The 15,551-nt window shown below is 40.3% G+C and overlaps 1 protein-coding gene across 1 annotated transcript; it reads left to right on the top strand.

Moving 5' to 3' along the window:
• The first annotated feature begins 351 nt into the window (after nt 1-351).
• Nucleotides 352-11,583, top strand: LOC115652919 (dentin sialophosphoprotein-like). The gene is made up of 3 exons (XM_030565571.1): nt 352-515; nt 5,388-5,456; nt 6,818-11,583. The coding sequence occupies exons 2-3, from the start codon at nt 5,403-5,405 to the stop codon at nt 7,805-7,807; spliced, it is 1,044 nt and encodes a 347-aa protein (XP_030421431.1). The 5' UTR covers nt 352-515; nt 5,388-5,402; the 3' UTR covers nt 7,808-11,583.
• The last annotated feature ends 3,968 nt before the right edge of the window (nt 11,584-15,551 follow it).

Raw genomic sequence — 15,551 nt, 5'->3', positions numbered from 1 at the left:
GATTAAGAGTGTCAGAAAAAATTTACCTTTCATTTACAAGCCTGTATAGTTCACAAAAAAATATAGATAAAAAAGTGTCTCGTAATCATAATGCCAGGGAATAATGCGGTGTGTGTGTGTATCTATATATCTTCAAGAAAAAATATACTTTTAACTTGTATTTCACATAGGTCTTTCTATAATGGAGATTTTAATTAACTGGAAAGTAGCCTAAAAATTTCAAGAACAAAAGGGCAAGTAACTACATCTCAGATTCTATTGTAGGAGATTAGTGGGGTTTAGTTTAAGACTTTGTGAAGACATACTTAAGTTACTGTGTTACAATTGGTTGTTTGGAAGCTTGAACAGAGTTTAAATTACTTCAAGGTATCAGGTTAGGCTCATATGCCTGGGTGCTGATTCACAGAGAACATAAATGCTATAATATTGGCAGATTCTTTTTCAGAAGTTCTTTAGAAAATATCCCTAGAAAGTGTTACTTTCTACTAGATCCTTTACCGAATTGCTCCAACAAGGTATGTGGGTAGCTTTAAAATAGGTTTTCTGGTAAAACTCAAGTTGAATTTTGATTTCATGAAATATAAATGCCAAGAAATGTATCTAGGATGTTTTGTTTAAACCTCAGTTAAGCTTATCGCGTGTTATTTGTATATGTGTATGAAGGTAACACCTAAAATGATATTACCACTGGAGAAAGGAGTTCTTTTTGGTGACTACAATCCCATTGCTCATTCATCAGACATATCGGATTCAGCTATGCAATCTGCACAATGCCCTGTGTAGGGGGCAGTGTGAAGCCACACCACAGTGGGAGGAGCACTGGCAGATTGTACATCAGATTGCACAGTCTTTCCTGGGACTGTTTAAATTTCACTGTGGCTGAGCAGTCTCCATCACCCATGAGGATGGCTCTGTGCCTGGGGATAGGGCAGCCATGACCCACCCCTCCCTGGTCAATTTGCTTCCTGGAGGGAGCAGGTGACTGACCCTTTGCAGGTGGTTGACCCCAGCTCTGTACACTGGCATAAGGGCTGATCACAGTCTGGGCCACAATGGGGAGTATTTTTAATGATGTACTTTTCACTATCTTCTGCAAGAGTTGAAAACACTAAAGGCTCAGCAGGGTCAGCAGTTGCTGGCTGTGAACTCTTCCATTTTCCCCCTCACCTCAGCACCCACACAGATTTAGAGCAGGAAAATGCTGCGTTCTGTGGGCTTGTATTACTTTAGGCTTTAGCCACATCACCTGATTCTGCAGCTCTCCCTTCAGCACCTGGACATCCAGTACAAGGGACACTAATTTTAGAAATTATTTGAGCTGGATGACCTTGGGTGCAAAAAAACTCAGACGTGCTTCATTTTCCTAAGTTACACCCCTGCTCCATACAAACCACTGATACAGGCCATTTGGTGCTTGAAGTGAGAATCCAACCCAGAAGTAATTACATTTCCAACTTAAATATTCTGAGCTGGATTTCTTCCAGAAGGTGATCGGAACCTGCTTTCTTTGGGCTGATACAGACCTCCTCTAGATGCTCTCAGCACCCCTTTCATAAATTCCTCAACAATACTGATAAGAGAGGGCCAGCTTGATTGGCACCTGCAGTAGGACATTAACATCATCCTCATTCAGTGGCAACCCACAGAGCCATATGGCCTTTACCAAGTAGAGGAGGACATTCGCTCAACCCTGGAAATCTCTTAGACAGCCAGGCCAAGACCAACTGATATATAGGTTGTTGGTTTAGCTCAGGGGTAGGCAACCTATGGCACGTGTGCTGAAGGCGGCACGTGAGCTGATTTTCAGTGGCACTCACACTGCTTGGGTCCTGGCCACCGGTCTGAGGGGCTCTGCATTTTAATTTAATTTTAAATGAAGCTTTTTAAACATTTTAAAAACCTTATTTACTTTACATACAACAATAGTTTAGTTCTATATTATAGACATATAGAAAGAGACCTTCTAAAAACATTAAAATGTATTACTGGCACGATAAACCTTAAATTAGAGTGAATAAATGAAATCTCGGCATACCACTTCTGAAAGGTTGCCGACCCCTGGTTTAGCTGTTTTGTTAGAGCAAGGAGTACTTTTTTCAGCCACATAAGGACAGTTTCTCTCCCTCCTGAATTGGGCAGTAATACCAGTGAGGGGAGGAGAGCCCATTATTATGAGTTTTCCACCTCCCTGTGGTTTTCCACAACTTGGACCCTGTGTTAATGGGAAAATATATAACATGGTTTGGTCCATTTCAGTGCTGAATCACTTGGCCAGCCACAAAACCAAGATTGGCAAACTGATGTGGCTTTTTTGTTCTCAGGTGGCACACAAGGCCTGAGACCTTATCTTGACAATTGAGGCCTACATCTGTATACTCAATGCTGTATCCTTAGAGAACAAAATCAGTTGACTGTAGGATTACAGTAGTAGATGCCAGATGCTCCCACTGCAAATAAAACTTGCTGCCGACTGACAATACAGATTCATTCGGCAAACTGGCTCTCCTTCTGAGATTGTAAAACTCATGGGAGATTAACATCCTGTAAACGTTAAAAGTAAGAAAGATCACACAGACCCCAGATGGTGCAGTTAAAGAGGAAACCTTTTGGCATTAGACTCATCATAAGAAGGCTGGGGCTTCCGAAAGATATTTTTTTAAATGCATTTTCTTGTCAAAAGGCTTTGTAAAACTAGCACATGAGAAACAAAGAGGATTTGCATGAGACTTCTTGTAAACAGCCTGGTACTTGCCAAACAGAGCTCTTGTATTAATACCACTAATGCCGAACAAACAAAGAAATAACAGATTAGTAGTCCTCACACGCAGAGTCCATTTTTAACTACACGTTGGCTCCACCTATGAATTATGTGGTGGATGGGGCTATGTAACTGTGATGCCTTGTTTTGTGTGGACTGCACCTTTAAATTTCTAGGAATTTTGTCTGTAGAGACAACAGCCATTTAGATCTCAGCCTTGCTGCAGCTTCTTCAGATCTCTCTCTCTTTTTCTCTCTATCACACACACACACGTGACAGATCTGGAGCTGCCTGTAATAATTTATGAATACTATATCTTGACTGGGGTATGGTAATGTGTACTGTCAGTCTAGTTTGAGTTAATTCAAGAGCAGGATTGTTGGGAAATGCACATAGGTGGAGGTGTGAGGCTGGGTCCTGGTATACACTTCTCCACAAACACTAGAGAAAAAACTAGAGCTATTCATTTTGATGCCCTGGCTTGAACACCTGCAGAGCTCACCAAACTGGTTTGGGGCAGTAAGTTGAAGCCTAGGAAGAGAGAACAGAAACTTGGATGGATTAAAAAAAAGTGACTTTCTCTGGGGTAGTTATTTTTAGGGAACAGAGAGGCCTGATCCCCAGAGATTGAGGATCTGGGATAAAACTGACTTGCCTAGAACTTCAGGTAAAATAGACGTGCATAAACAGACATTTTGTTGTTTTATAAATCCATTTCTCTTATATTATGCTTTGTTCTTTCTGTTAAGATTAATATTTGTTTTAAGAAGACTGTTTTGGGTTACTGGATTCACTGCTGGTCACAAGCAGCTAAAGAGAAGCCTTGCAGGCCTGACCTCAAACAGACCTGCTGGGTTAGCACAGTAAATACACAGAATAAGGAATCCTGTGGTCTGGTTCAAGAGTGGGAGAATTATGGGATTCCACCTTGAGAGAGGTGAAGGAATGAGGCCTAAGACCTGAGAAGGGTGCACTCAGAAAGACCAAAGAAAGGGAGTCAGGTGTAGCTAGCCCTGTAACTATGACAACATTGCTGCAGGATGACAAGTGAAACTTCTCCTTCACTTCTGCTTTTTACCAGTAAAGACTATTCCCAATCTCAAAACTGAGACCAAACTCATAAAAAAGCAGGAGAAGCTGGTCCCAGGCAGGCCAGCTGGGCATTATTTGCCACTTTTGTCAGTATCCCTGTGCAAACCTCATGGAGTTAGACAAAAAGAAGAAAACAATGGTGGGAAAAGAACCCAACTCGCAGAAAATAATAATACTCACTTTCAGATGCCGCTAGCCTGCATGGTGAAGAAGACACTGTCCTGCATCAACTGAAATTAGACACAACTGTACCCTTCTAAGCTTAATTCCTATCTTAGATCTGATAGCGCCGCCACCAGCCAAAATATAGTGTTTGGCACACTCTTTGTTCCCCCAAAACCTTCCCTGGGGAACCCAAGACCCAAACCCCTTGGGTCTTAAAACAAGGAGAAATAAATATCCCCCCTCCTTTCCCCCTCCCAGACTTTCCCCTCCCTGGGCTACCCTGAGAGACTACACTGATCCAAACTCCTTGGAACTTAAAACAGAGAGGAATTAACCTTTCTCCCCTTACTTCCCCCCCACCAATCCCTGGTGAGTTCAGACCCAATCCCCTTAGGTCTTAAACAAGGGGAAAAAATCAATCAGGTTCTTAAAAAAGAAAGCTTTTAATTAAAGAAAGAAAAAGTAAAAATTATCTCTGTGAAGTTAGGATGGAAAATGTTTACAGGATATTCAGCTCATATAGACTAGAGGGACTTCCCCTCCCCCACCTGAAATTCAAGTTACAGCAAACAGAGGTAAAAATACTTCCAGCAAAATACACATTCACAAGTTAAGAAAACAAACATAAGACTAATCCGCCTTTTCTAGCTAGTACTTACTATTTTGAACATGAGAGACTGTTTCAGAAAGATTGGGGAAACCTGGGGTGCACATCTTGTCCCTCTTAGCCCCAGGAGCGAACAACGAACAAAACAAACAGCACAAACAAAGATTTGAAAGTATCTTGTCCCCCCATTGGTCCTCTGGTCAGGTGTCAGCCAGGTTCACTGAGCTTCTTAACCCTTTACAGGTAAAAGAGACATTAACCCTTAACTATCTGTTTATGACACAGCCAATATAACGAGACCTAAGCTGTACATTGGAAGACAATTCAAACTGGAATTGGGGTAGATAAGCGGAGCTTCCTCCTTGTTCCAAACAGAATCTAAATGCACTTTACTTAGTCCAAACATTCTGATAATAACAAACATAAACCTTAGCCTTGCTTCAGTCTCTCAGTCCTAGGTCCCATCACCTTCCATCCAGAGAACCACTTCCACTAAATGGAGGCCGACATCAACAAGCCACAGCTGGCTCACTAAGCCAGCAGGGCTCAGTCAGCCTCTCCCTGTAAGGTCTCAACTCGTGCTTATGGGGGGGGTGAAAAGGAGAGCTCTGCCACTCTGTTACTGCAATGAATAAATCAACCAGCTCTATTAAAACACGTGTTTGACAAAGTGCCCATCTGTGCTGATCAAATATTATTGCTCTATTATATTGTGAAATATCCATGGGCATTGATAAGAAATAACATACTTTCCATTTCTTCCAGGAAGTAGTCCCAAGCATGAATACTCTGCTTCTGTTTATGAGTGTGCTAGGTATATCCTTTGCTTCTCCAGTAAGTATGGACCCCACCCCCAAACATTAAACACTACCAGAGTTATTGTTATTATCCAGCGATTTGCATCTTTGTGTATGAGAGTGCTCCATTGACCCTTTTATTAGCCTAGCTGCCACTGAAATCAGTGAGAGTTGGCGATTACAAGGACTAGCTGTAAATGGTCATCCAGTTCATTACTTAATTGACTGTATTATGCTTCCCTTTTGTACACCATAGCAAAATTATGATTATTATGCTAATACTCTTAGATAACACGATACATTTGGTGCAGCTTGCAAAATATAAAAGGAACAACTTTTTTTCTTGATCTGATCTACTGCATCAAAAAAACAGTTTAAAATTATCTGAATTTTTCATTTTTATCTGGCTGGTGCACATTTTAACATTTGCATTCATAATGTCTTTTGATGCTTTGTTTTACTAACATCTCCTCTTTGCAAAAAAAAAAAATGCTTAGCAAATCAATTGATGCTTTTTCCCATCTCTAACTATACATCAATTTAACTTTTCAATTTTGAAACATGATAAGTCCATAATCAAGCAGCTCCTCTTGAGGCAATAGTAGAGTCTCCTGGAAGGAAGAAACTGTTAAAAATCTGGTCCAAGGTTTACCTGGCCTTGTTACAATATCCAAGTCTTCTACCTGTCTGATAATGGGGCAGGTTTCATTACCCTTTAGCTAAACTATTTCTTTTGTGAGTCTTAGGTATTGTGCAAATTGCACTGCATTTTCCCAGCTTTCAGAAAATGAAACTCAATCCTGCAGTCCTTAGCCAGGGAAAGCTGGAAAAGGACTACAGGATCAGGCTTATGAGGCCAGATTCTGATCTCTACTACACCTTTGTAAATCTATTTCCACTTTAATTTGAAGCAAAAATAAACAGTTGGTGCTTTCAATGTGCCTACTGTATTAGTGAAATTGCAAAATCTTTAATTTGTTGTCAACAGTATTAGATGTTTTGCTGAACTGTAAGAGAAGTCCATTTGGCCCCTTGTTTAATGCTGGCTACTGGAAGTAAATTGAAGTCACACAGACTCCAGTTCAGCAAGATGCTGCAAAACACTCAAACGTGCTTAAGTCCCATTAAAGTTAGTTGGATTTAAATACGTTTCAGTATTTTGTTGAACAGGGATGGACTTGCTGAATCAGGGCTAAAGAGAAGATATATATTGTCGCCAAACACTGGCAATTTGGCAGGTGACTATTACATTTCCAAAAGAGGAAATGGTAATTAATTTGTATTTGTAAGTGGATTTTTTCTTTAGTACTCTGGTAATTTAGTGCATTAGGTAAGATATCCTATTCCTTCATTATGCTTTAGAAACATAATATAGTTTGGACTGTGTCCTCTTGACAGATCAAAAGAAGCATAAATTTACTTGGAAGTCGCTATGTGGAAAATGTTGCCAATGTTAATGCCATTAATGCAAACACAGAAAACTTAAGCAATGGCTCTGGGAATGCTGGGAGGAACCAACAGAATGGCAAGAATGAAAACAATGAGCACCCAGAAGGAGCAAAATTCAGTAATTATACACGAGGACCCAATCAAACTGGAGAGGTGTCTGCAATTGATATTAACAATCCCCAGGGGGCTTATGAGGATAAACCCAATAATCAACCAGTCCCTGAGGACCCTCCTAATACCCAAGGAACACAAAACACTGATCAAAATGCTGAGCTTCGCACAGGGAAAGGAATTTATCATCTTCATTTAGACCTTCATGTGAACACAAACCGCACCAGTGAACACAATTCATCTGAACATTTGCCAGGGAAAAACAGTGTTTATGGTTCAGCATGGGCAGAAAAGGGTTCTGCACCTGAGGATGCAGAGCTCTCCACTGACAAACAAGATGCCATAGAAGCCCACAATGACAGTGGCTTTAATGTAGGGGAAAAGGATGAGGATATGGATAATGGCCACCATCATTCAGACAACTGTTGTTTTAACGATGAAGGCATGCAAAGGGTTGATCCAGGTAATGCTGGTGATAGTGCTGACTCTAACTCTAGTCAGCAGGAAGAAAGCAATAGCAACTCTGCACAATCCACTCCAAAACACTGCAAGAGTATCCCCAGTGAATCAAGGAGTAAATCTGCTCATCAGAATACTAGTGTCACCAGTGATTCCATCAGCCTCAGTGCCGCTAGCTCCTTCAGCGACCCCAGTGCCTCAAGTGACACCAGCGACTCCAGTGCCTCAACTGATTCCAGTGAGTCCAGTGCCTCAAGTGACCCTAGTGCCTCAAGTGACTCCAGCGACCCCAGTGCCTCAAGTGACTCCAATAATTCCAGAGAATCCAGCAGCTTCAGTAATTCCAGTGAATCCAATGAAACAAGATAGTAAAGTTCAATAAGTCAATAGTGACATTCCAAAGGCATCAGATACTAGTCGCTGGCAAAACAGAGAAAAAGGCAATAGCCTACAAACAGATATCAGTGAAAATAATTCCAATGATTCAAGTAAGTAAAACTAAATTGGTAAATGGTAACAACCACAGCGGAAAAGATACTCCTCCAATAGTATCCCAGAATAAGTACTGTAGCTCTCTAGAGGACTCTACATAATTTGCTTTGGTGGTTGCCTAATTTCATTAGTGTTAAAGCTTTTTATAATGAAAGAGAATATTGTGTTGCATTAACAAGCATATTTGCCTTCTCCCTTTGCAGCCTGTGGTTCAAATTCTGTTTTCACTGACACCTGTGCAACCCCAATGACTTGGGTGTCATTTGGAGATGAATTTGTTTCAAATTCAAATCGTTCCAGAATGTTTCAATGACATTGTGTAACTGTGCCTTGTAGCCTAGCACTGCAGAATCTTAGCGTAATTTAACATTTCAAATTTTCTTTACACATTTGTAATTTCTTAATCAGAACTACAAGAAAGATTGCTGTTTACCATGCTGTGTCAAAGACATTTCCCACTGCTGCCTTGTATCACTGTTATCTGTAATCTATTCATTCTCTCCAGCTACTCTTCAGCCTTATCTATTTGCTGTAGTACTAGAACGTCCCAGGGTGACGTGCATTAGAAAGAAAGGAGTGGTTTGGTGGAATACTTGAATTTAGCAGATAGCACCAGTCCAGTCTCTACTGAGTCTATCACATGACAGAAAGCATATGTGGTACTAAGTGATACGCTTGTTGGTGTAATGACCACAACATTCTCTGCTGTAGTTGGCCTTTATCGGTCATAATTGAGGCATATTAGTGGAGCAACATTGGAGTGACTGTAGTACTGAGGTGACAGAGGAAGTTTGGTCTCTAATATAGTAGTTCTCCATAGTCCTATTACAGATAGTCTTACAAATGATGTTTAACTAAATGTATAGGCAGTTAGATCTTGGAGAAAGGCTTGTTCTTACATTGCGCTGTCATCCTTTTTTAGAAATTGTGAGTATTACCAGTAAAATTGCCTTCTTCTAATGGACTCTTGCTGACTAGACATTTACTTAGGTGCACAGTTGCTGTCTTCAGAATATACCCCCACAAAAAAATGGAAATCATTACAAGGTCAGGAAAACATCACATTCAAAAAGCTGACAATCTGGCATCTTTACAGACAGCTACCACTGATATCAGTGAGAATTGAGGATGCTCAGAACCTCTGGAAATCAGGCCAGTGGTCCCTGCCCCAAAAGTCTTAAAATCTAATTAGACATCAGGCAGACAGTGACTGACAGACAATTTGTGACAGTAACAAATAACAATGGTAACAGTGGAGAGGGAAAGAAAACAGTGAAAGGAACAAGATCACATGGTTACTCATCTACAGTACATGTATTCCTTGGCAGGTCCATTTAAGTTAATTTGGTTATGGTGGATGAACTCATTTGCTGTAGGCATTTCTATAAATGATGGGGGAGATTGTGATTGTCTTATTCACACAAGTAAACAGTTCTTCATGGGACTTCAGTGAAACTACTGAAATGAGTCACTGCTTGCTACTGTTATTGAACTGGATTTAATTCTATGGCCTATGCTATATAGGATGTCAGACTTATATAATCACAACCTTAAAATCCATGAGGCTGTGACAGTTTATAACAGCTCAAGATCAGCCCCTTTGAATTTGAGTAAGGAGACCACAATCTGCCCCTATATTTGTAAAGACCACCATGAAAAAGGTGAAAGATCTGTAGCGTATATTAAAAAAGATGATTATAATAAACAAACCATCCTCTTTCACTTTCATGAGTGCTTTTGTTTTTCTTTTCTTATTTCTGGAATTGTGGTTTCCTTTCAGAATAGCTCTAGGGTGTGGAAACACAAGCATGTAACAGAGCTAGTGGCTTAAGACTGTCAAAATGACAATCACTGCCTTGACCTGCCATGAGGCACAGAGAACAAAAATTAATTCTTCTTTCACTATGCTACAAAAATAATAATTAAAACTCTACATACAAACTGTGTCCCCAAAAGCAATACCATAGATTTAGCTTTAGAAAACTTTGGCAATTAAAAAAAATACCATGCCACTGCTCTGCCAAGTTTATCAATTCCAGACACTAACATTTATAGTGCTGGCAATAATTTTCAGCCACCTTTCAAGCACCAAACATTGAGATTAGTGGAGAGACCAGCTGCCACTAAATAAAGCATGGGGCTTTTGGGTGTTGCGAACTCCAGTTTCAGAGTAGCACCAATATCTGAGTGGAGTGACCTTTCCGCTCTCCCCACAAAATTAGCAGGGTTGGTTTTGAAAAGCAATGATTTACTATGGTTTGGTTTCATATAGGAGTAGTCTACCAAGCTTCATGTTCCTTCTTTGGGCTACATGAAGGACATGCCTCCAAAGAAGCATCTTGAGTATTTTTTCCCCACTTCCCTCCCTAATTTTCTCACTAAAATATTTAATCAGCAAAAATACAATGTATTTATAGATAAGAAAACAGAAATGGAAAAATACAGTTTAAATTCATGTATACTGTGCCATGAACATGGCCAAATATTATTTTAAAATATATTTTTACACTTTCTTACTCCCGAAAACATTTTTCTAGTTACACATGTATGTTTTCTATTGCTAGGATTATTCACCTTAGTAAATCACCAAATGGGGTTTCAATGGTGGGCAAGTGTTTGAAGAAGAGAAAATGAACGCTCACTATGAATAGGGGAGAATCACTTCTTATATGAACCTTGTGATTTCTATGTACTCAAGGAAGGGAGCAGGGTTTGGATTTTTAGAACCACTCAGCTCTGATCTAACTCTGCTCCCATTAAAGTCAATGTAAGATTTTTTCTTTTTCTTTTTTCTACTTCAATGGGAACAGAGTTAGGCCAACACCAAGCACTCGAAAATCCCACTCTGTGCTTTTATGATGTCTGTTAACTAACGATGGGCAAGGATATGGTAACAGTTTTTATTAGGGAGGCTCTTCTGATCTATAATACTTCACATAAATTAGCCCATTGTTACGGATGATCTTTTATGCTACCCAGGCTTCTGCATTATACCCAATATTTCATCAGTAAATTACTATTGGATCTGGTGAAGTTAATCACTGCTAATAACATGCACTAACAAATTTAGTCCTCTTTAATGTTTGTAAATTCTTAACAAACCGATTCTTATATTCTGCTGCTATGTTATTTATAAGTATTCACCCAGATAGTTAGATAAACAATTGTTCACTTAAGAGTTTTTCCACAAACTATTCAATTTAACTATTTGTTATTCATGGTAGGTCACCTAAATGATGGTATTGTTTCTGCTCCCTGACTGATTGACAAACATTTTAAACAGGAGAACAAATAATATTCTTGTTCACATATGAATACTCTTGTCTGCACGCAAATATCATAATACTATTCATAATAAGGGCAGCCAATCCCCAAACACAGGTGTGAAGAAAAATATCATCATACAAATGTTCGCAAATTGTGAACAACAAGGGGCACTGTACAACTGCATAGAATTCAAAGTGTTTCTGAAACCCTATTTTGCAGTGTTTGGTCAGCTCTAAAAATGAAACCTGCCGGGAAAACTGGAGAAGGTGGAATGATGCATTACACTTCACTATACTAACTTTACTAGGGGTGCTTTCTCTTTCATTTCCTAGCCAATGAGCGGGGACGGCTCCAGGCACCAGCACGCCAAGCACGTGCCTGAGACGGCAAGCCACTGGGGGTGCTCTGCTGGTCGCCGCGAGAGTGGCAGGCAGGTTGCCTTCGGCTGCATGCCTGCGGAGGGTCCTCTGGTCCCACGGCTTCAGCGGACCTCCCGCAGGCGTGCTGCTGAATCCGTGGGACTGGGGACCTCCCACAGGCAAGCCGCCGAAGGCAGCCTGCCTGCCGTGCTTGGGGCAGCAAAATACCTAGAGCTGCCCCTGCCAATGAGATACACTTAGAGAGCCAAAAGTGTTAAGTGTGACTCCCACTGCCTCTTAGTAATGCGGCATGTACAATAGGCACTTGGGCTGGCACTTACCCCTGGCATGAATTATTAAGGACAATTACTTGGTTGTTAGTGTGAGTTTAGAATCTCCAGACAATTTTCTCAGCCCAGAATAAGCTGTATCTAAAATGGAAGAGGGTATTTAAGGTATTAGTTTTTATTTTACATATATCAGTGCTCTTTGCTGGAATATAACTGATACACTAACGAATAACTCATAGGAACTTGTAGTGATGGAGCTGAGGATACTAATTTTGAATACTGCTGATGCCACCAATATACAGTTGGCAGCTGTCTATCGTGCATGCATGTGTGTAGCCATGGATCATTACATACTGTGGGAAGTCTGCTCTTTCCTTAGCCATGCTTAAAGGAGAATGCCTCTGACGATAAGGAAATAATTGAGCAACAGGGCACGATGTATGACCTGGAGGATTTAGGGGGAGATGTTCAAATGCGATGGTGCAAGAAGGAGCTCCAAAATCATATTTGGGAGGACTAAGAAGAAAATCTTCAAATCAGGTCTATACAGTCTCAGAAAGAAGTTCATGCTCTTCTACTTTTCCATTCTCTGTTGCTCATGTATAAGATTTTATATTTCATTCTGCATTGCTCACATAAAGATTTTTTATAGCAATGGGACCAACCGTCAACACAAACATCCAGATTCAGTTTCCAAACCCATCCAAGTTTGGATCAAATAATCAAGTGTGCTAAAATTTTTTGAAACTTTCACCAGTGGCTAGGTGAATCCTCACAAATAAAATTTATGTCCAGAGCTGGTGTGATAGTGTGTGTGTGTGGTGATGGGGGGGCGGGGGGGCGGGAACAGCACCCAAAAACCCACTGAAGAATATTTTTGCAAACTAAAAGTGCTGATGGGTATTGTAAGGATGAAGTCATTAATGGTTGTGAGGTGCTTAGTATTAAATTGAGGGGGACAGATACAGTATTAGAACTGGTTATTTGTCCTGGAAGTGCTTTATTTGTTATTCCCCTGTTTCAAGGTTCCAGTCATCTACTTAGGGAGCAGAAACAATCCTATGCACCTTAAGTGACCAACCCCAACGAACAACTATTGAACAGCAAATAATCTCACCAATGTCCCAAAAGCAATACATTTTCTTCCAAACTATTTAGCAAATAGTTATGAACAATTAATACATTTAAAAGACAATTAGGATGAGTGCACAAACAATTTAGTAACCAAAATAAAAAGACCAAGTTTGTAACAAATATGCTTCATGACAAATACTGAGAGCAACGTTAAGCATGAGCAAAAACGAGAAGTCCTTGTGGCACCTTAGACATACACATTTATTTGGGTTAAACATGAGGCTGCTAGTCACAGTACACAGAACCTGGTGTTTTGGGACCATATTGTGTCACTGATTTTCATTCAGAACTAAGATGGTACAATATTGTCATTCATTTCCAAAAATATTCACAGATTATTTTTTCTCTGTTCAACCAGTTCTACCCAGCATCAAGCTTCTTTTAATTGCAGTGCAGGGGGTTGCAGGAGCACTAGCTGTAGGCTTGAAGGAGGGCTCCTCACAAGTTAAAAATGGTCTTGCTTCTGGGAATGATGCCCCAGCAGCACAGTGGTTTGGCGTATCCTTGGGTACATGGATATTTTTGTGCTGGCTCATTTCTAGCTCTCACATGAAAAACATTCTTCTCTGACATTGTGAGTTTCTTACATTGTCAATTGAATCTGTCAATACAGAGTACGTATAAACACAAAGGCTATATATTTTTCTGTTTTAAAGGGTCTCCTTTACTTCCCCACTTCCAAGGAAAAATTCTTTTCTAATAAATCATTGTATTAAAATGAATGATTTTGTTGATTAATGATGTTCCCCACCAATCTATACACATCTATAACTGGAGTATTTAATGTGTATGTTCAAAGTATTACTTGCAACTGGGATATGTATATTTCCTAAACCATTAAAATATGTACAATGATGGTAAATTATATTTATTTTACAGGACAGTGTTCCTGTTTAGTAGATTTCTTTTTTTCTTTTTTTGCTATTATTTCAGCTACTGCTAGTACTAAAGCCCAGGTACAACCAGTTCACACAGGTTCTTTCATTTATGTAATTATTCACACTTTGGTTCTGAATCTCTCCATTATGGCGGCTAAATCCATCATAGCTAGGCCATTCTGTACACTATTACAGTAAAAAAACCTTGTTTTTGTTGGATAGCCTTCTACTGGCACTCATCATCTCCTGCTCTCTTGACCAAAATATGAACACAGATGCTAATCCAGCATGCTATCTAAGTGCTTTGCTGGATCATGGTGTAAATGTAGATGTTTACTCGTAGAAAAAGTCTGACTCATATTTTGACACCAGAAATCTTTTCTTAGATTTTTTTTTAAATGGGCTCCTTTATTTATACACAAAAATTGTTTCCCTTCATTATCCCAACATTCCCTGGCTCCAATTCAATTTAACCATAAAGTTAAGCATGTGCTAAAATGCTTTGCTGAATAGGTACCTCTGAGATGAGTTACCTGGGATGGTGAGGGGCTTTCAGAGCTAACCAATCCCCTCCACTACCACCACCAAACTACTTTTTAACAATGCTAGTATTGTACATTTTTCTATTTGGGGAGCAGATTTCATACAAATCCAGTCTCATATTTTTGCTTCTATGTGGGTTTGTTTTGTTTTTAAGTTAAAACTGGGAAACCCAATGAAAATTAATTAGACACAGTTCTCCTAAACTATTAGAAAGCCATATAATGTGGACTGAAATCTTATTAGCTTGATCGCCATTATGTGCCAAATATCTTTGCAGGAATCTATTTGCTTTTACATGTAAATTAATGGGCTAAGATATTCTTTTTCAAAAGAACTAGGAATATGCAGTTCAGTCCTCAATTCAGCAAAACACCTAAACCTACACTCAATGTTAAGAATGTTCCTAAGTGTTTTACTGAATCAAGACCTTAGAGAGGGTTATTCTGCTAATCAATTCTTGGTAGAGAAAGGAAAAGGCAACATATTTATATGGCTTCAAACAATCTAATACAGCATTTTATACTATAAATAAGACTAGAGGCCGAAAAGTGGGACTATGGACCAGGGCCGGCTCTTGCCATTCACCGCCCCAAGCACGGTGGCACACTGCTCTGGTCCCGCGGCTCTGGTGGACCTCCCGCAAGTGTCCCTGTGGAGGGTCTGCTGGTCCTGCAGCTCCAGTGGCCCTCCCGCCTGCCACCCTCCTGGCAACCGGCAGAGCGCCCCCCATGGCGTGCCCGCCCCAAGCACTCGCTTAGCACGCTGGGGCCTGGAGCCGGCCCTGCTATGGACTTGTCTACAAGATGCAGCAGTGCGCACTAGAAGGGTATGATTTCTAAAGCACACCAATACATTGTGCACTAACTGGTCCATGTAGACCCTGCTGACGCACACCAAAAGTGCATGATAATAGAGTACACTGCTATTTGTTCGCGTGCAGCATGTTGGTGTGCTTTAGAATTCACACCCCTCTAGTGTGCATTGCGGAGCACTGTGTAGGGAAGCCCTCAGTGGAGTAACTGCTGAACTGAAATGGGAAGATTGCTGCCTATCTACTCCTAGAAGATACCATCAGAGTAGATTGTGGAAGACCAGTTCCTTTAAGCCACCTTGATGGTGCTGAATGAGAAACAAATGATCTTGCTACACT

The sequence above is a fragment of the Gopherus evgoodei genome, chromosome 5, assembly GCF_007399415.2.
Source record: "Gopherus evgoodei ecotype Sinaloan lineage chromosome 5, rGopEvg1_v1.p, whole genome shotgun sequence".
Lineage (NCBI taxonomy): Eukaryota > Metazoa > Chordata > Testudines > Testudinidae > Gopherus > Gopherus evgoodei.
This window is presented reverse-complemented; position numbering and strand designations above follow the sequence as displayed.